General features: G+C 38.6%; 1 protein-coding gene across 3 annotated transcripts in view; it reads right to left on the reverse strand.

Annotated features, from left to right (window-relative positions):
• LOC113512566 (POU domain protein 2-like) overlaps positions 1-21187 on the reverse strand; it is a 239388-nt gene that overhangs the window by 150595 nt on the left and 67606 nt on the right. For 2 of the 3 annotated variants that reach the window (XM_052899163.1, XM_052899164.1), the window contains exon 2: positions 12598-13152. The exons of the other annotated variant lie outside the window; for it this stretch is intronic. In XM_052899163.1, coding sequence (XP_052755123.1) covers positions 12598-12639 — 42 coding nt within the window. In that variant the 5' untranslated portion in view covers positions 12640-13152. The remainder of the gene's footprint in view (positions 1-12597; positions 13153-21187) is intronic. 3 annotated transcript variants of the gene reach the window in all.

The raw sequence follows: 21187 nt of genomic DNA on the forward strand, positions 1-21187 counted from the left end.
GTCCGGATACCTTTTTAATGTCCATTGTAGAATAAAAAAACATAGCTGTCAAATGTATTTTTTCTTTAATTTTGAACATGAATTATATCACCTTGATTTATTTCATTTATAAAAAAAAATCATGCAAAGAAGGGTTAAGTCCCGGCATAGAATATGCCACCACTTCCTTTCCCGTGGGTATCGTAAGAGGCAACTTATGGTGAATGGCTTATGGTGAAGGGATGGGCAGCAGAGTTCCTCTTAAAACATCTCTAAAAGCCAAACTGTGGTTACCAACCTACCTTATGGGGGAGGCTATGTTCAGCAGTGGAGAGTTTTTTTTTTAATGGGCGATAAGAATAGTAACCCCATCTGCGCTATCGGTATACGCTGGCAGGGCACCAGTGAGTGATAATAGATGAGGATGAAAGCAGGTCAATTAGCCCATCGTGATGAATTCCACTAGAATTAACCACGATGGTTTCCAGGGGGAACCGCATGGAGGTCGACCTGATGAGCGAAAGAAAACAATGGGCGACCTTATCGCTAAGAGCGATCTCTTCCAGACAACCTTTGGATGGAGAGGAGTAATTATAAACAATTTGGTGAGAGGCACGATGAAAAATTTTGTTAGTTCTAATGGGAGATGTGATACATTATTTATGTGATTGGTAATTAATGCTCCTCTCCACTCAGGGTTTGCTGGAAGAGAACTCTTACAGAGTTAAGCTCGCCTGTTGTACATCTTTATTTAATACATATTATATGTTTGTAATTTTTCGTGTACAATAAAGAATAAATTAATAAAATTGAATTTACCACCACACTTTTGTAGGGCAGTCCAGTCAATCACTAAGTTACGACGGTTTCTCCAAGAAGGTCAAACCTATTTAGGAAGATAGAAAAATAATTTATACAGTGACATTAATTTCACTGCTAAATAATGGAGCGCTTAGGTACTATGTATTTAGTAATCGAGTCACATTCTCAGTGGATTATAATTAACTAGCCGAAACCCGCGGCTTTGCCCTTAAAAATTAGGACAAAATATATCCTGCATTATTCTAACAAATATATATAATACAAATTTGTTTAATAAAACCTCTATCTAATAATATTTATAACGAAATCTGTATTTTTAATTAATTTCAAATAGGTGTTTTTATGCAACTTAGAATGGCAAACAAGCTGACGGCCCGCCTGATGAAAAGTGGTAACCGTCGCATATAGACATGACAGTAACATGAACATAACAGATGGTACTGTTTTGCCCATGATACCCCTATGCGTGGCCATTTTTGAGTACTCAGGTGTTATTCCTCTGTGCCCTGTAAATTCACTGCCATATCCCACCCTTCAAACTGAAACACAGCCATGGAAGTGCTGCTCACGGTAGAAACACGAATGAGACAAAAGTGCCCAAGCAAACGACTTTTGTACAAAGTCTCCCTCTGGTATATGGGACTAAATCGACTATTGTCATAACTTACCGAGTTTCGTCCGGACATTATATAGTGGCCAATTTTCATTAGCTAATAATGGAGGTGCGCGCGCGATTACAGCACGCGCTAATTGATTATAAATGCAACAAATTCCGGCGAGAGGTTTCACATTCGCTATCTGCCAATTAGTATTCACATTACGATATGATTGGGACGATCCGATTTCATATTCAGCCAGCATATACGTAGAGCGGACGCCTCCTGTGCTCACAAGGATCGCTAAGCTGATTCGTCAACTATTAATTAATGTAGGTATGTGTTGCAGGTACTATGTTTATCAACCAATACCTAATGCTTTATAGATAAGTCTTTTAGGTAGGAAGACTTTGTTTAATAGTTCGTCTATATGGACGTCTATATCCAAGTCGACAACTATTATTTCCTTTGTCAAGAAACTATGTTTACAGATATATTGACAGAGTCCAGGTACAAAACACATCTCTGTTACCAAGAAGTGCATGACATTTCTGTGTATTTATTAATTTTTTATATCCGTAGTGCATTTAACGTTTATAGGCGCCAATTACCACTTTCCATCGCATGAACCGTCATATTGGTTGTTACTATAAATAGTGTTTAAAAAAAGATCAAACGATCGTTTCATTCGATCAATCCCTCTTTAACTTTTCCCAAACGCGGTATTTTTTAAAGAAACTCTTAAAAACGTTATGTACTGAAATTTAGGTGCAGCCTCTGCTTTGATTATGGATATTCTAAATTCTTAATAGAATATTTAAACTTATAGATAGTGGTATGGTCCGCACCGAGCGACCGCGCGCATGGAACGAGGCGTAAAGAGCAGTCTTTTGTTTTTTAATGGATAATATTGGATTGGTAACCTCATCTACGTTAACAGTATGTGCTAGCAGAATACCAGTAAGGGATGATAGGTGGGAACTAAAAGCCAAGTCAGTTAGCCCGTCGTGATGCATTCACCTGAAATTAAGTACAGTGATTTTTAGGGCGACCCCCTGAAAATCATTATGCACGAATAGATCGACTTGGACAGGTATATTGTTAACAATGGGCTTACTAGCCCCATTACCAACAATCCATTCCCCCCTCGCAGGGAGCAGTCGGCAGCACACAGCACGAGTCCGTGGAGCGCGACGCTCACGAGATGTACAGAACAATGGATTCATTTTGTCACTTAGCGAGGCTCGTTACGGCGATCCGCGCTTGTGACGCGGATGTGTGCATGTGGCACATTAGCATTAGCTAGTGGTACACGAGCTAGAGGCGCGGGGGGCGCGGCGCCGGCGGGCGTGGCCGTGCCTCGCCATTGGCCGCCGCATGCAAATGCGCCGCGCCGCCTGCGCAGGCGCAATCACTGCCATTGCCATTGCAGAGGCACTATTGTTTCGAAAGCAAAAACTCGCAAACTCGCCCGAGCTCGTTTGTCGGGAACATGTGCCAGCAAAAACGGTGGAATGCGCATAACAAGAAACTGCAAAAAACGGCTGGACGACGCGGTGCTTTTTACTCTCAATTTATGACCCTGCAACTCGTACTCTCGGGCGCATCATCTAGATCGAAGAGTCGCATGCGCATCTATTTGAGTCTTTTGTCATTGCTCAATCCTCCGGATTTAATATTACCGACAAAAACTAGGCAGGAGACGCTCGGCTAGTGAACTCATCGTCTCCGCAACACTAAATGACCGCAATGTTCGGAGCGAAGTCAATTGGCGACAAGACCATTACTTTTATACCGCATTTACATTGAATGCGCCGGTTACGAGCATCCGAACGTCGAGATGCAACACTCAATTAAAATAAAACAATAAATTAACGCATATAAATAAGTAAGCATACTTAATACCGTTCCGATTGCAAATACAAATTAAATTGGAGATTTTGCACAACTGTAATGGTAGCTGGTTCTAGTGGCAGTTTATAGAAAATCGTAAGCGATGCAATCTAGTCTGTGCAACTAACATCTCTAGATTTTAGTCCCGCGACGCTCTTTAGAGCGTCTGGCCGCGTAGCGGGATAGCTTAATGTGGGAGGGCGAAGGGTGCGGCTGCATACGTAGTTACTGGATGGCTACTAAGCAAATTGGTAAATATTCCGAGCATGCGACCGCCGCCCTGAGTCCACGACACCGCCGTCGTGGACGCCACGCTAGCCCCCGCTCACTGGCACTCGCCCAGACGTGCTTTTATGAACACACAACGATCCGACAAACCATTTTACTTCACATTAACTTTAGTGGGCGCAAATACCAATTTCCAAATAGCTAGTCGTTTGGAAATTGGCAATGGAGCTTAGTTGCTCTTTTGACTTTATCAATTTGTTCTTTGCTTTATCACCCAAATAATGGATATCAATTTAGAACCATCTAAGGTAATGTAATTTTATTTATTGCAGAATCAATTCGTTTGACAAAGGAATAAAGATATTATCGATGCACCTAAAAAGAACCACTTAGTGGGTATTCAGCCGTAACAGCGCCGTCCATTCTTTTCTGACTCTGTATTAGCAAAGTATAACAGATTCTCTTGTTTAGTGAATCATTAAACAATCACATTACAATGTTTCTATATTAGTCAGTACACTTTAATATTATATGCAATTAAAATTTTCCTTAGATCGAAACAAAAAACCTAATAATAGCTTTAAAGCGGTCATTGTTTTTATTAACCACGTACGAGTATAATAACTTCGAAGAACGTCTCTAACGTAGATGAATACAAAACGTTTACTGAGAATTAAGTTAATTAAGAGACGTAATTACACGTGTAACGGAAACTATGCGGTGTCACAAAAGAAATAATGTAATCTGGCCTGAACAAGGGAGCCCGCGCGGCGATAGACGCCGGTGACAATTTTGCACGCGACGGGCGAGGCGCGCTCGGCCGCGCCGCTCGCGGACGCATAAACAACGCTCATTACGTGTTCCATGCGGCCACATTAGATCCATTCCCAGTATACACATTCGTATTCAATTATGCGGTGCTGCAAAAACTAGTCGCGCATTTGAATGAGTCGCGCGCGCGCTCTCGTTACCGGGCCGCGCGCCACTCCGCTCGCCCAATTTACAAATAAAACGCGGGGAACGTCCGGCCGAGCAAAAACTGACCGCACTCCTCCTCCGCTCCTGCCGACTCCTGTGCATATGAATGGACCACTTTTTGCGACCGCCCGGAGCCCATACTATGTCGCTGCCACAATCACTGCTGACACCGCTACGGGTTATTTAGCCGACGGTAGAACCTGATTTTCCGTGCTTTGTCCGAGTTGGTACGTAAAAACAATAATGACATTTATGTAAGTACTACATGATCATCATTGTAAGTTTGTTTTGTATATAAATGTTAAATAATTAACTTTTAATGAATTGTAATATTACTTATTATTACAACACTTATTTTATTACAAAAATACGAATGTCAATTAAATATACTTAGTCTGCTATTAGGCACTGTCAATATCAACATATTGTCTGAAAGTAACGTGTACTTATAACTTAAATACTCTATGATACAATTACAACAATTTCCATAAGAAGAAACTATGAAGAAGATCCACTAATGAATCGGAATCTCGCTCTCAAACCCAAAAATATTATTCTACATTTTACAAAAAAAGCTATTTACTTAATAGTATAAATGAAGGTTTAATTGCTTATAATTCCTTGAATATTCTACACATGAAAGGTTTCTAAAGAAGGGCTATATTTTTTGTCGAAAGTGTAAATCACTTGGAATATGCGCTTGCGCCGTGCAAGCGTCATAGTAGCGGCGCGGCGACCGGCCGCGGCACCAGATCGCCTGATTATGTAACGGGCGCGGATTCACCGGCAGCTTTTTTGCGCGGAGCACTGACAATGTCCTCCGAGCCGGCAGCGCATGGAAAATTCAACAGATTATCTCGCCAACTTACACAGTGGACTCACTCGATGCCCACCACCAACTACCTAACACGAGGACCTTGGATGCTATAATTTTTATTTGGAGCTAAATACGATGACAATCCCGGGGGAGGGGGAGAGAAAAGAATTATTAGTAATGGGGTCAAAAGGCCCTGTTACTACACGAAAACCATCGTGGTAATTCTAGTTGAATTCGTCAGTATGGGCTAACTGACCTGCTTTCCTCATCTGTCATCTCCCACTGGTACTCGCCAGTGTATACCAATAGCGCAGGCGGGGTTACCATATTATTATCATCCATTAAATAAAAATCAACTACTTTTTCCTTCCACATAATCATTAACAATGAATTTCTCTATATTTTAGAATTTTGGAAATATAAAATTGTCTAACTAATAATCAGCGCACAGAATTAGCTTTGGGTCTGAATTTTTCTAAGGAGGACTTCTATATTTTTTTTTATACAACTTAAAATGGCAAACAAGCTGACGGCCCACCTGATGGAAAGTGGTAACCGTCGCCTATAGACATGAACAGTACCATGAACATAACAGAGTATACTGTTTCACCCATGATACCCCCCATACGTGGTATTTCCTGAGGATTCAGATGTTATTCCTCTGTACCCTGTAAATTCACGCCATATCCTAATGTTCAAACCGAAGCACAGCCATGCAAACGCAATTGCTTTACGGTTGAAACGCGAACGGGACAGAGGTACCCAAGCAATCGACTTTTGTACAAAGTCTCCCTCTGGACTGACTTCTGTTATCTTAAAAATATGTATTAGATAGATCTCGTAGCTACATCAAGTCACATATTCCGTAACAATGAAATTTATAATTTTTCCATAGTGGTGTGAGTTCGTGACCGGACGGTATCGCGAATCAATGCGCCGGCGCAGGCAGGGCGCGGGCGCGGGCCGTGTATAACTCGCGATCATATTGTTGATAAAGCGCGACTGACTTATTGATTCCCTCTTCAATTAGAGCCACGGCACGGGAGACCGCCGCGGCCCGGCTGTGGAGCTATCTTCTAATTTAATTAGTTATTTATATCATAACCACCCAACTAGCGGTGGTAGCTGCGTAGATAGGGTGCTTACACGTAATAGTCATGAATCATTTTAAAAATCATGATGTTTCCCAGTTGAGACCAGTATTTTTTTGGATTCTTTTGTACTATAATGGAATAATTTAAGTGCCACGTATACTGTCTACAATTCTATATGGTTTAGCCATTCAGCGTCGACAACACCTTTGATATTACTCTCACTTTATCGAAGACCTTGAACGTCAGTTTTACTCTTCTCGTGATTTAACACAGGATGACATGGACAAGAAGACCAGAGGGAGACTTTGTACAAAAGTCGATTGCTTGGGTACCTCTGTCCCATTCGTGTTTCTACCGTGAAGCAGTTGTGTTTGCATGGCTATGTTTCGGTTTGAAGGGTGGGATATGACGTGAATTTACAGGGTACAGAGGAATAACACCTGAGTCCTCAGGAATGGCAACGCATGGAGAGTATCATGGGCGAAACAGTATACTCTGTTATGTCCATGCCACTGTTCATGTCTATAGGCGACGGTTACCACTTTCCATCAGGTGGCCCGTCAGCTTGTTTGCCATTTTAAGTTGTATAAAAAAAACCGTGTAGCAGAATTGATAGGTGAGAACTTAACATCAATATAGGAAAAATGTATCCGTACAGCTTTGTGTACAGTCCATCTATGATATTTTTTTATGGGTGATAATAGATAGATAGATAGATAGATAGATAGATGACATTTATTACCATTACTAAGAAATTAAAACAACAAAACGGAAAAAAAAAGCAATTAATGTTGCTGGTAATAGGAGCCGCCTCAGCTATTGCTATATATGTACAGCTCCAGCGAGATGTACCTATATAGCGCTGATTTTCAGGCGGCCCCTTAACTTCTTTACCTTTAGCATGCGTGCGGATCGCTAATACCTATTTCTTGGATGGGAGACTCAACACGCTTACCAACAAATACATAATACATTACAACACATACATAAAACATTACAATAAATACATAAAACATTACAACAAATACACAAAAAATTACAACCAAAACCGAGAAGAATAAACTCTGAATAAATTATCGCACTTCACAATGACAGCATCATAAAAAAATAAAAAAAGAACGTGAAGCGTCAGTTTCTCAACTGTTTTGAATTTGTTTCTCAAATAAGACTTTTTTAAGTTTATTTTTTAAAGTAATTTGGGACATATTAACATGCAAAGGAGGTGGTAGATCATTCCAGATTTTTGCTGCAGAAAACCTGAAACTTCCTCTAAAGAAAACAGTTTTATGTGCAGGAAGCTTAATTCTGTCTGTAAATTTACTTCTAGTATTTCGACTATGTATATCTTTCGTCCAAAAAATTTTTTCATATAGATACTTAGGTTTTTTATTATGTGCAATTTTATGAATGAAACTGGCCAAATGGAGTTCTCTTCGATATGACATATTCAAGATACCTCTATCATTAAGTATTGGAGTAATTCGACCGCGTTTTGGAACATTACAACAGTAACGTACACATGCGTTTTGAACTCGTTGTATGGCATGAGCAGTTTTTGCTAGTAACCTGGGGCCGTAAACCACGTCACAGTAATTAAAATGTGATAGAACTAATGATTCTACTAGAGTGAACCTGACCTTTTCGGAAAGATATTTCCTAATACCATACAATACCTTTAATCTGTAGAATGCGTTTCTAATCTTTGTATTAATGTTATCTATATATCGTAAGTTACTATCTAATAACAGGCCGAGATTTTTTGCTGTGGAAACTTTCTCGATTCCTTGATTATTTATTATGATGTTCATGTTACTACCTTTCAGCTTTTCACATTGATATTTCGAACCCAACACCATGAATTTAGATTTATTGGAGTTTAAAATAAGGTTATTCTGATTAGCCCAATTATAGACAATATCCAAATCTTGGTTAATTCGCTCCACAGCCTTTTAAACGTCACTAGCAGGGAAGGAGTAATATAGCTGTGTGTCATCGGCATAAAGATGCATTTTACAGTGTTTTATATTTCGACATAAATCAGCGGTGAACAGTGTGAATAGTAAAGGACTTAAGATAGAGCCCTGCGGCGTACCTCTATTTATATATTTTGTTTCTGACCGTATTTCTTTCTGTTCCCCTTCTATTACAACATACTGCTGACGATCTGTTAGAAAAGATGCAAACCATTTTCTTGTTTCAACTGATATGCCATAATACGCCATTTTTGCCAATAAAAGATCAAGGTTTATAGAATCAAATGCTCTTGAGAAATCGAGCAAAATCAATAATGTGTTCTCTCCTACATCAGACGCGGCTATTATATCATCTGTTACCTGAGCCAAAGCAGTTGCCGTACCGTAACCACGCCGAAAACCAGACTGAATACTAGGCAAGATTCTCTCTTTCTCCATATAATCGGTTAATTGTCCACAAACAACTTTTTCAATCAATTTTGACAAAATGGGAAGAATACTAATGGGCCGCAAATCCTTATATGACTCTATTTTATTACTTTTAGGTAATGGCATAACCTTAGCAAGCTTCCACAAATCAGGATATACTTTAGTTCGTATTGATGTATTAACAATATCGGTAATAGCATCTAACGTGTGTGGTAGGGTCATACGTAACATTTGAATTGTAATAGTGTCGTGTCCTGATGTTTGCGTTTCAATGCTTTTTAAATATTTTAAAATTTCATCACTACTACATTCACGCAGTTCGAAATTTCCATTCCCATATTTATTACTTGAGTAATAATTATACATATCATTATCTATATAGGAAGTACCTGGAATATCTAAAAAAAAGTTGTTGATATTATTAGGATCTCTAAGATTTTGAGGAATTTCTGGTAGAGAAGAACCTCCTACAGTTGAGGATCGCTTTAAGTATTTCCACATTTTTTGTGGATTTTTTAGGTTATTATTGACATAATACTCAAAAAAAGCTTTCTTTTCTCTGTCAATAGATTTATTTGTTAGATTACGTAGATCTTTGTAGTATTTCAAGTGAGATTCTGAGTTAGTGAGACGAGCTCTTTTTAAGGCAACATCGCGTAGAGACATCATTTTCCTTATTGTGCCCGTGAGCCAAGGGCTAGGCTTATCTTTAATATACATACGACGTAAAGGAGCATACCTATTAAATAAATCTGTAATTCTTTTGTTAAATACCTCTACCATGTTATTTATACTTAAATTTTCCATTTCTTTTAGCCAGTCTATAGAGCTAAGATCTGTTAAAAAATCCTTTTCATTTATGTGTTGTAAAGAGCGTCTAGTTAAGTATCTTTTTGAGATTTTAGGTTTCTTAAAATAAAATTCAGAAACAATCATAGCGTGATCACTGAGAATTGGATTATGATGGACTTTAATATTCTTACATAAATGAGCAGAATCGGTTATCACCAGGTCTAAGAGTGACGAAGATTGTTCAGTGACTCGAGTTGGTTCGGTGACTATTTGTTGTAGATTTTGTTGTGATAGTAGAGTAAGTAATTCATTCGCTGATTTCTTATTGGGTTGCAAAAGATCCATGTTAAAATCGGTGAGTAAGAAAATGTGATTACAATACGAAAATGCACTTACAGATTCGCTGAGGGCATCCATGGCTATTGGTATGGAGATAGCCTCGGTTCTGTAGATTGTACCAATAGCTATTTGCAGTCCTCCAGGTAATGATAGTTCCAACCACAGTTGTTCGATTGAAGCCGAAGGATGCGGGCGTATCCGAGCACGTAGTTCATTTCTTACAAAGAAGCCCACACCGCCACCTCTTTTACCTCCAGTTCGTGACGCATGTTTTAGTGTGTATCCCGGGATAACCGGAGCACAAGTCTCCTCGCCCTCTCTTAACCACGTTTCGTTTAGGGCTAAAATATCCGGAGTGTACCTATCTATAGAATACTTTAATTCGTCAACACCTGTATTAATTGATCTAATATTTAATAGTCCCAAAATTAAACTATTAACTTTGCCTTTAAGCTCTGTAAAAAACTAAAAATACTCTAGGTAATTCAATCCTAAAAAACCGCTTGATACTGTCACTGTGAAATACTAAATAAACATGATTCTTAGTGCTAGATAGAGAATTATAAATGGTGTCTGTATATAAACAAAATAAACTTGCTAACCTAATAGATGTGGAGTATAGAGTCAATGATAACAAGAAACAAAATAATAACAAGATTAAGGTGTACCGGTAGACCCGGTACCGCCAAAAATCTTTGCGACGTCCTCCATCTTTCTCAGATGGTAAAATTGTTTTCCTTCTCTTTCGCGAACATATATTTTTCCGTTTTTTGACCAAATAAATTTCCAATTTCGTTTCCTCCCTTCATCTTTCGCTTTACCGAATATCATCTTATTTCTTTTAGTTAACCTTTCATTAATATATATTGGTTTCACTTCACCTGGAAAAACATCAGCCGTTGAGATAGAGCGGCGCACACGCGCCTCTTTCAAAACACGCTCTTTGATTGAACGACGTGTAAAGCGTATCACGATGGGTCGCGGACGTATTTCATTTTTCTCGTTAACTAGGAGTCGACGCGGACCACCACGATACATATCCACAATTTCCTCGTTCATGAATGATATGCCTATTTTAGAAGAAACTAATGTTACTAAATTCAGTAGGTTTTCATCAGCTCGCTCTGGTATCCCCACTATTTCAATATCATTCGCCATCATCTCTTGGTCTCTTTAGTTCCTGTTGTAATTGCAATACAGTTGACTCCAATTCAGAGACGTTTCTGTTTTCGGCTTCAAGTAACACAAGGCGTCCCTCTATATTTTCTACGTTTTCACACACTAAAGCAATTTTTTTATTGCAAGATAGCATGTCTTCTCTCAACGTTAGTATGTCATTGCGCAACTGTGACATTTCATTTCTGACTGTCTGAAGATCTTTTCGAAATGCACGCATTTCAGATAATAACTCGGACTCGATGCTATTTACATCAGGTGATGTTAGTTCGGTCTGTCCCACTTCAGCAAAGGTACTTGTTTGTATTGAATCTAAATCGGGAGATGATTCTACATTAATATTCTTGACAGGAGTATTCGTATTATCCTGTCTGGGTTGCTTCACCGTGCAACAGGGGCATATCCAACCTTTTGGTATGTTTGCAGACACCTCCATAGTAACACATAGTTTATGAAATCTTATCTTACATTTCGTGCAACTTACAATAGCTCCGCCCGTCGCTGACAGAAATTTTCCGCAAGCACCACATTTATTCATTTTTAAAAATATCTTCAGCTATGTATTTGTGACACAAAGTAAAATACAGTAGTTTATATTAAACGCGACAGATGGCGCTGTTAACAAAAAGACCGTTTTTCAATAATTGATAATAGGAATATCCAAATTCCAATATCACACCATTCCACTTTCCCTAATGTAGTCAAGTATCAATACTTCGATATCACAGGTCTCAAATTCCTCAGATGTGCAATATAAATATATACAAAGGCGTAGCTGTCATTAGCAATTTGTTCACAACACAAGTAACTTCACAAATATGAAATCTTCCACCGAGATAACAATATATGGCAAATTTCACAGTCTGATCGTGGCTCTTCACAAACTTTTACCTTGTTTAATGCTTTACTTGAATTAACTATAATAAATTTTGTAGACAACCGAAAAGTTCGTGATCACTAATCAAAATACCCGCAAAAAAAAAAACAACAATAATGATATGGTAACCCTGCCTGTGCTATCGGTATACACTGGCGGAGCACTCATGAGAGATAATAGGTGAGGATGGAAGCAGGTCAGTTGACCTATTGTGATGAATTTAACAAGATTTAATCACAATAATTCCCAGGGGGAATCACGTGGAGGTCAACTTGATAGGGTATATTGCTAGCAATGGGACTATTACACCCCATTACTAACAATCCTTTCTCCCTCCCTTCTCTGATATTCTAAGATATACATTTTTAACCAACTTCAAAAAGGTGGATTTTTCTTCATTCCCTTTGATACCCAATCAAATTCCTATATTAGGTGACTACTTAATACAGGAAAAAACAACATGACTAAATTAATAATGGGGCTAGTCACGATGAAAGTCGCTGTTTTTTTTTTTGCAAGGATTTTTTTTTTAATTTGTCTATTTGATTGATTAAAATGTTGAGCCTGTGTCGTATTTTGAAAATATTAATAGAGCATACGTTACCATAGCATATCGTTGTCGTACGTTGAGTAGACACAGTGGCATGACCGTGGCAGCAGCTGGCGGCGCCACTAAATGTCATACGGGGCACACTCGGCTACACCACTAGTGAGCAACTCGCACCACATAAAACAATTCACTCGACACTACAATTTGTTTACGGTAATAACTCATTGTTTTTATCTTTTACATGTGTAAATTTAAAACTGTGATATTAATTATGGTTTTGTTGGGAAACTATTCACAGTTCTCTCAGTGGGCACATTATAGTTTTCCCAAACTTACTAATAGATTCTCAACTTTTGTTTCATTCGGGATGAATCAGCAGGTGCGGTAAAGCCGCTTCAGAGTTCAGTGCGTGGCGGGTGTCCAGTTGAGGTGTAGAGGGCGCGCACGACGCCGATGCCGCGACTTGCGACGAGGAGTTAGATTACAAAGGGTCCCACCCACTCACTGATCACTTTCACCGTTACCCAGTTCAATAGGGCGTATCAAGTAGCGATATTAATTGTCGAGCCGGACTCGAGGCAGACGTGTCGACGCGCGGCTGTGTGTCGCCTGTATGCCAATGAGTAAACACTATGATTGATAAGTAAAGATAATGTTATCATTGTATAGGCAAATTCTTGCACAATTTCGTACTAACATATCAGTGAATTGTAAAGTGAGGAAAATGCACATTCACCGCCCTTTACAATCGTTTATGACTATCGTTGAATTCGTCATGATGGGCTAACTGACCTGCCTTTTCATCCATACCTATCACCTCTCACTGATTTCCCGCTAGTGTATACCGCAAGCGGGGTTACCATGTCATTTTTACCCATTAAAAAAAAACATTTATGACCTACTCTACCTTGAAATGTTTTCCGAAATTTCGGGTCCAAATAAAACACAAATTTGATGTTAAAATTACATGATACATAGCGTTTAAAATATTAATAATGCTAAAATATCGTTCCACTGGATTTATATAGGAGGAATGAATACAAACGACATGTTAAGCTCCGTTTTCTGGGTCGATTTTGTTATGAACAAAATTTCGAAATTGAATCGGAAAATCCAAAAGTTGTTGTGTTTGCATGACTGTGTTTCGATTTGAAGGATGAAATATGTCAGTGAATTTACAGGGTACAGAGGAGTAACACCTTAGTTCTCAGGAATGGCAACGCATGGGGGGTATCATGGACAAAACAGTATACTCTGTTATGTCCATAGTACTGCTCATATCTATAGGCGACGGTTACCACTTGTCATCAGGTGAGCTGTCAGCTTATTTGCCGTTCTAAGTCGTATAAAAAAATAGCAAAAATATACACAGGCGGACTAATCCCTTAAAGGGATCTCTTTCAGTCAACTTTGAGAATCAGAAAGGAGAAAGTTTTTATAGTTTGTATATAAAATATTCGCGTATTAAAGTACCTTATTATATAATTTAATTCATTAATCGTTATTATGATATTTATATAAACAAGTTAATTAAAATAGCCCTCCAATACATAATACTGCTGTTAACTATAATAAATACCTAAATACTTAGAAATTAAAATAAAATATTATACAAGTAAACATGTATCCGCTTAATTAAAGAAATTTATGCTTGTCTAACTACTTTTTATGTATTTTACACGTAGTCTAGTTAAAAATCCTGATAGCAATAAATATTGCGGTGCATAAATTAACCGGTATGAAGTGGACACAATAGATCGTCCTTCCCGCCGCTTAGATAAATTTATCACCCGTGTTTATCATCACGACTCTGAGTTCGCTAGATAGGCATCGCGTATAAATATTGCAAGTAAATATAGGGATGAGAAAAAAGAAAAAGAAAAAAGTGAGCGTGCGTGCAATCATCCGGCCGCGACCCGTGGATGCAAGTTGCTAGCGGACGCGGCTAGCGCACCGCTGCCGCTTGCGCTGTGGACCTCATGATCCCTACATACATAATATATAACCTAATGCAAATCCAGTCTATTAGTTTTAATATATACATTTGCCGTATATAGTTCTAGAGAGAAAAGTTACTAAATGGGCCCATCCGGAAATCGAACTCGGGACCTTATTTACCCAAACAACGAGACGAAAGAGACCTTATTTACATAAAAGATAAGACACAATACATCTATTAAATATATGAGTAAATAATGCTTATCTAATCCCAAATTATGCTAATTTTTATTGTTTATTTTTTATTTCAACAAAAAAGAAGGTGACGCCAAGGTTTTTCCATCTATCAGCAAATTTGTATCGCCAAAGAAGATACTGCCCTAAGGTAGAACAGATTAGAATTACAAAAAAATACAGATTTTTAGAATAATTAGTGTTTTGTAAGAATAGATTCCAAATAAATCACGACTGGATTGTAATCAAACACCAGCTCCCATATTTAATATTGGCTTGTTCACTGTATCTCTAATATAGGTTAAAACTGGTACATTATAGTACATACCTGTTACTATATAGGTTATAATGACAGTAACCCACACACATATTACTTTGCTGTGCTATGAGGCTATAAAACGTTCAAGCCAAGTCACCCTTTTAACTCGCAACCCGAACAAAGTTGTTTATGTTGAAGCCATTACGTGTGACAAAATACTGTAACAGTTGCCCGGCATGAGCGATGGTCGCTAACGGTACCGTCCGGGCGTCCGGTCGTGTAAAAGTACACATTTTAATGAGCACACAGCCGCGGTGGTGACCATCGTCGGCCGGGATCGAACTGCGCCACCGCTGCCCCGGGACGCGCCGTAAAAACTATCAAACTGCCGCCAATTACAGTAGCAACTAGTTTTTTTAGCCGCGAGAACTTTCTTCCATCACCATATTATCATATTCATTACAAAGAAAGGGTGAAATTATAGCGCTCCATGAATATGTTAACGGCTGCGTGGTAAATGTTAAAGTTGAATAACACTGCGTGGCGGCCGAGTGTGAGCGGACGGCGGACGGCGGACGGCGGACGGCGGACGGCGGCGGACAGTAGGCCGCGTACGCTACTCGTGCACCTATTGACTCAGTTATAGCGGTAAATGTAATTCTGTATTATAATAGAAATGTCTATTTGACAAATGATTAAATGGATTGATACGAAATTATGTAATTAATTATTAGTATTTATTTATTTATTTCTTATTGCATTCCATAATATAATTAGTAGATAACATTTCAATTATGGACCCTGTTGGGCACAGCAAGTACGAGAGAGGAGGACAACACTTTTTTCACTTTCGAAATAGTCTAAGGATCTGTTACAACACTATCCAGTCATTGATATTGTATCACGATAGCTACGTATTGTCTTACTATTATTATTATTCATTATTTAAGTATTTGTATGTATCTATTCATATCGTAATTGTTATTAGTATTATATAGGTATTTAATATATTACAACTTAACAAGTGTATATTTCATCGAAGTCGGTTGAGTGAATCGTGTGACACAGTTTGAAATCTTTCCATTGGACAAATTGATATAAAATATAGTGACCTTTTTTAAATGGACTGATTAATCAGTTTTGTTGTTTATTTTGTTTAACATCTGTTACAAGTCCCTCGCATAAAGTTAGTTAATCATTACTTAATACTATAAAAAGAAAAAAAATACTACTTGTTTTTTTTTTGTGAATAAACTTAAAAATTACTTAACCGATTTTTTTTAAATTCTTTCACATATAAAAAGGTTATTATCAGCGAATGACATTGATTATACTCGTATATTATTTTCAAAAAAATTAGAGATCCATACGGAAATTGCAATAACAAAATCAAAGTATTAAAAATTGCCTATTAAAGTTATTTATTTATCTTACAATCTACCTGTCCAAAGCCGGGGCAGGTCGCTAGTCTAGAATACAGCCGGCATTATTATGCATCGTTTTCACATTTCCTTTGTCCCATTATTTTATATTGATAGCCGCGACTTTGTCCGCGTGGTATTTGTCATTCGTGTTTAGTATGTATCGATGTACGTACCTACCTATTTATTATGTTTGGGAATACTGGACTAAAAGTAACAAATGACATGTCGTTCACACTCTTTGCCTTACGTCAAAATGACTTAAACAGGTTGTGTATTAAGCTGTATAAATTACTATAGATTTTTTTAATTATCCCACGGGAATTCTTTAATTTTTCGTGATTAAAAGTATCTAAAATGTTGACCAGGGATATAAGGTGCCACCATGCAAAATTTCATTTAAATTGATCCAACAATTTTGGAAATTAGCTCGTACAAACAGATAAACAAAACAATAAACTTGAAAAATCTGTATGTTCTATTTCACTTCTAACATCCTTCTGACTTTCGAACTCAAGAAAATAAAAGAAATTATATAAAAGAGAATATATAAAAGAATTCGAAGATACCAGCTTGCACCCTTCGATTCGGTGCAACGACGAGCTAAGAGAATTGTCGATGATCCCAGGCTTTCAAGCGGTATCGAACCCTTAAGTCGAGGTTTTCTCAAGAAACTACAGCATGGGGTTCTTCAAAACAGGGGGTAAAGAGGTTTCTTTAGTGTCGGCAACGTGCGCGCGCTACGGTAACAGCTTACCATCAGTTGGGCCGTATGCTTGTTTGCCACCTCAGTGCTATATAAAAAAAAATCTATAGTATTTCAAGCGTCCATAGCCTATAGTGATCGTTTACCATCAGACAGGCTGTATGATTGTCCACTACCTTCCTAGTATAAACAAAGTGTTAGTTTTTTTATACAACTTAGAATGGCAAACAAGCTGACGGGCCGCCCGATGGAAAGTGGTAACCGTCGCCTATAGACATGAGCAGTAGTACCATGGACATAACAGAGTATACTGTTTCGCCCAGATACCGCCCATGCGTTGCCATTCCTGAGGACTCAGATGTTATTCCTCTGTATCCTGTAAATTCACGTTATATCCCACCCTTCAAACCTAAACACAGCTATGCAAACACCACTGCTTCACGGTAGAAACATGAATGGGACAGAGGTGCCCAAGCAAATGACTTTTGTACAAAGTCTCCCTAGTATTATAAATTGGATATTAAACACAAAAGAAAGAGACAAAACAGTTCAATGGCTAAAATAGGTTTATGAGAGATTTTTACGTTTTTATGAATAAGGGGTGAAACTACACGCCACAAATATGGACTTCAATATGGATAAAATGAATATTGGAACGAACACGGGAGTAAATCCCCATAATAAAAAGAAAAATCCTCATGGGTCGTTGCACATAAATGAAATAAGGTTTTGTAAATTATAGTAAAACGTGAGTTTTTGCATATTTTGCCTATTGAAGTAACATCTTTTGTTTTCGCGTTTGAACGATAACGTAAAGGGGGGAGTTTGGAAGTTGAGCATGGAAGGCGAGCTCCGTCGGGAGGGGTGGGGGGGGAGGAGGTCAAGTAATGATACATTCGCACGCCGAAGTGAGGTGCGAGGTAATAATGAGTTATGTACGTGATCCAATTATTTGGGCGCGCGCTCATTACTCGCTAAGTGTGAAATATGGCCGGCTTTATTACTAGCATCGCTGACTTCTCGAGCCACCCTGGGCGGCGCCCGTGGGGGGCAGCGCGCACCCCTCCTCCGGGGAGGAGTCTGCACCGCTGCAACTGTGCTCCACTAAATCATAATAATGCGAGGTGCCGACTAAAACGCTTCATGAAACAGCTCGCTGGAGGTGTTAGTGAAATTGTATGTATGTATGTATGTATGTATGTATGTCGCTTGATTATTTAAAAGCGTTCACACCAAATAACGACAACGTCGAGATTACTTGTCAACTAAAAATGCTCCGATGGCAAACCACGGTAATCATACACAAATTTGCACTTATCTATACCAATAAATCATAACTATATCATTAAAATTTTGAACCTACTTCACATTTTACTGTCGCACTCTTCAAATAGGTACATTTTTGCAATTAAAATTCAAATTTGCAGTGACCGAAGACAAAAAAGAATATATGCAAAAATATATCAGCACGCATCAAGTGATAAGATTATGAAGATATGGACCTCATCAGTTCAAACCATATTTATTTACTTGCCACATAGTGAAGTAACTGCCGTAACAATTTGGCAAATGTACGACTATATGATACTACAAGATCGAAATTGTCTTCACTGGAATCTCAAATTAAGAACTATTCGTGGTACAATTATTTATCCATATAAAAATGCATCGACATTTTGATTATTTTATAGCTGTGCAGCAGGAGTGCGCTGTGGGGGCGAGGGGGTCCAAACTAGCAGAACTCTAGCAAGAGTTATTCCATTAATTAAAGACGGCGCGGGTCTCGCGACACCCGGGTGCCCGCGACCCGCGCCCCCGCCGACACCCGCCCCCAGCCCCCTGCCACCGCTGGTGCTCACAAAAACAAAGCAAGCAATAAGGAGCGCAGGGCTGTCGTTAAATCTTACACTCGACATTAGGAATGTCGATTTATGGAAAGAGTTCGCGCGTTAGCTAGCCCGCCGTCCGCCGCCCGCCATTCTCCAGCCTCTGATCGACGGTCTCCGAAATCATTTTCCTCTTACTGCACTTTAACTGTTCAATGATAAGTTAGCGTCGCAACTAATATTTACCTTACTTATGTATTTGTCGCGGCTTCATCTACAGACAACTCAATAATTTTCATTTCCATTCTGGATAAAGCCAAAAGCTCAAATACAAATAAATACAAATACAAAGACTTTACTGTGGATCATAGGTTAAATTAAGGTATTACATGAGTTAAATAGTATCTCCATGTCCTGCTATATAAGCGTACAATATATGGAACAGTTAACATCCATTTAAAATTATACGCTCATCCTTAATTATATCCCTAAGAATCTTATGTGTAAATTTCAGACCATATCTAAGTTTGTTGAGCGACTGAAACGTTTCCATATTTTTTTTATTAATAATATTGATAAGCTTGAACAGCATTCAAAGTGTTTGTTTTCTAAAGGCGGCATCTGTTTTTATAAGATTTTATCCATTTGAGCCAAAATACACATTTGTTTTGGGTAGTTAATTTCTTTACAAGTTCATAGGATAAGTAGTGAATCTGTATGAAATACTATGGTAATTTTTAATAAATTGATTCAAACCACTTTGCTAATAGATCCGCTATTTACAGACAAGAGTATTTTTCTTGAAATTTTTCATACATTTCATGGTTTTTACCTTTTGCGTTGGAAACTACAGCACCTTTGGCAGTTCTAAAATCAAAAACTTTTTAAAGGTATTCCAACACATCTGAGGAACACGCGTATTTTGTATCATCATCATCATCATATCAGGCGTCAATTGTCCTCTGTTAAACATAGGCCTCTTCCATGGTTGGTAACCGCAGTTAAGCTTTTGGTGATGTTTTAAGAGGGACGCTGTTGCCTATCCCTCGACCACTAAGTGCTCTTAGTTTTTTTTTTTATACTACTGAAGTGGCAAACAAGCAGACGGCCCACCTGATGGTAAGTTTCCTCTTACGACACCTATAGGAAAAGAAGGACTCGGTCCATTTTTTCCGGGACCACACAGCATATTTTAAATTTAGATAGATAGATAGATAAACTTTTTATTTCAGCCATTTATTTATTATATAGATTAAATTATTTATTATAGGATAATATTAATATTTCCGATAAACCTGTAAAAACTTGATTAAATAGTTTCTCGCGAAAATGTTGTTCAAATTGAAGCTAAATTGATTAAAGACGTTATATAGAGTCAGGCAACCCTAATGTAGATTCAGTGTCCGAGGCTGGCGAGGGTGTGAGAGGAGAGCTCGCGGGGCGCGGGGGGTCGCACGCTGTTAGAATAAAACATTATTCATAAATAGGATATTACGGCAGGTGCCCCCGCGCGGCCCACCGCGGCCGCTGCACCCTGCCCGTGACGGGCGCTGCCGCGGCCACCACCACCGCCGCCGCCACCGCCGCCACCGCCACCACCGCTGCGCCATCGGACACTAAATGTTACTACACCTACACAGCAATCATATCAGAGCACCAGTCATGTATAATGTACCTACTTTAAAATAAGTGAGGGACTTCATACAAAAGTCGTCTGTTTGGGTACCTCTGTGCCATTAATGTTTTTACCGTGAAATAGTTATATTTGCATGGCTGTGTTTCGATTTAAAAGGATGAGATATGGCAGTGAATTTACAGGGTACAGAGGCATAACACCTTAGTCCTCGGGAATGGCAACGCATACGGGATATCATGGGCGACAGTATACTTCAAAAGGGGGGTAAAGAGGTTTCTTCAGGGTCGGCAACGCACGCGTAATACCTCTGGTATTGCAGGTTATAGGCTACGGTAACCACTTACCATCAGGTGGGCCGTATGCTTGTTTGCCACCACAGTGGTATAAAAAAAATACTCTGTTATGTCCATGTCTAAATATAGGCGACAGTTATCATTTTCCATCATGTGGATCGTCAACTTGTTTTGCCATTCTAAATTACATAAAAAACAAAAAATAAAGTCCAATTGGTGAATGCCTGATACCAGTAGGTATCAGCTGTCGTTTACACCATTTACATATGTACTTGACGGTTAAGTATGTCTTTATTTTTAAAAGATTTTAATAAGAAAACGCCACGTCTAT

Source organism: Galleria mellonella, unplaced genomic scaffold, assembly GCF_026898425.1.
Source record: "Galleria mellonella isolate WM207_F2 unplaced genomic scaffold, CSIRO_AGI_GalMel_v1 utg56, whole genome shotgun sequence".
Classification (NCBI taxonomy): domain Eukaryota; kingdom Metazoa; phylum Arthropoda; class Insecta; order Lepidoptera; family Pyralidae; genus Galleria; species Galleria mellonella.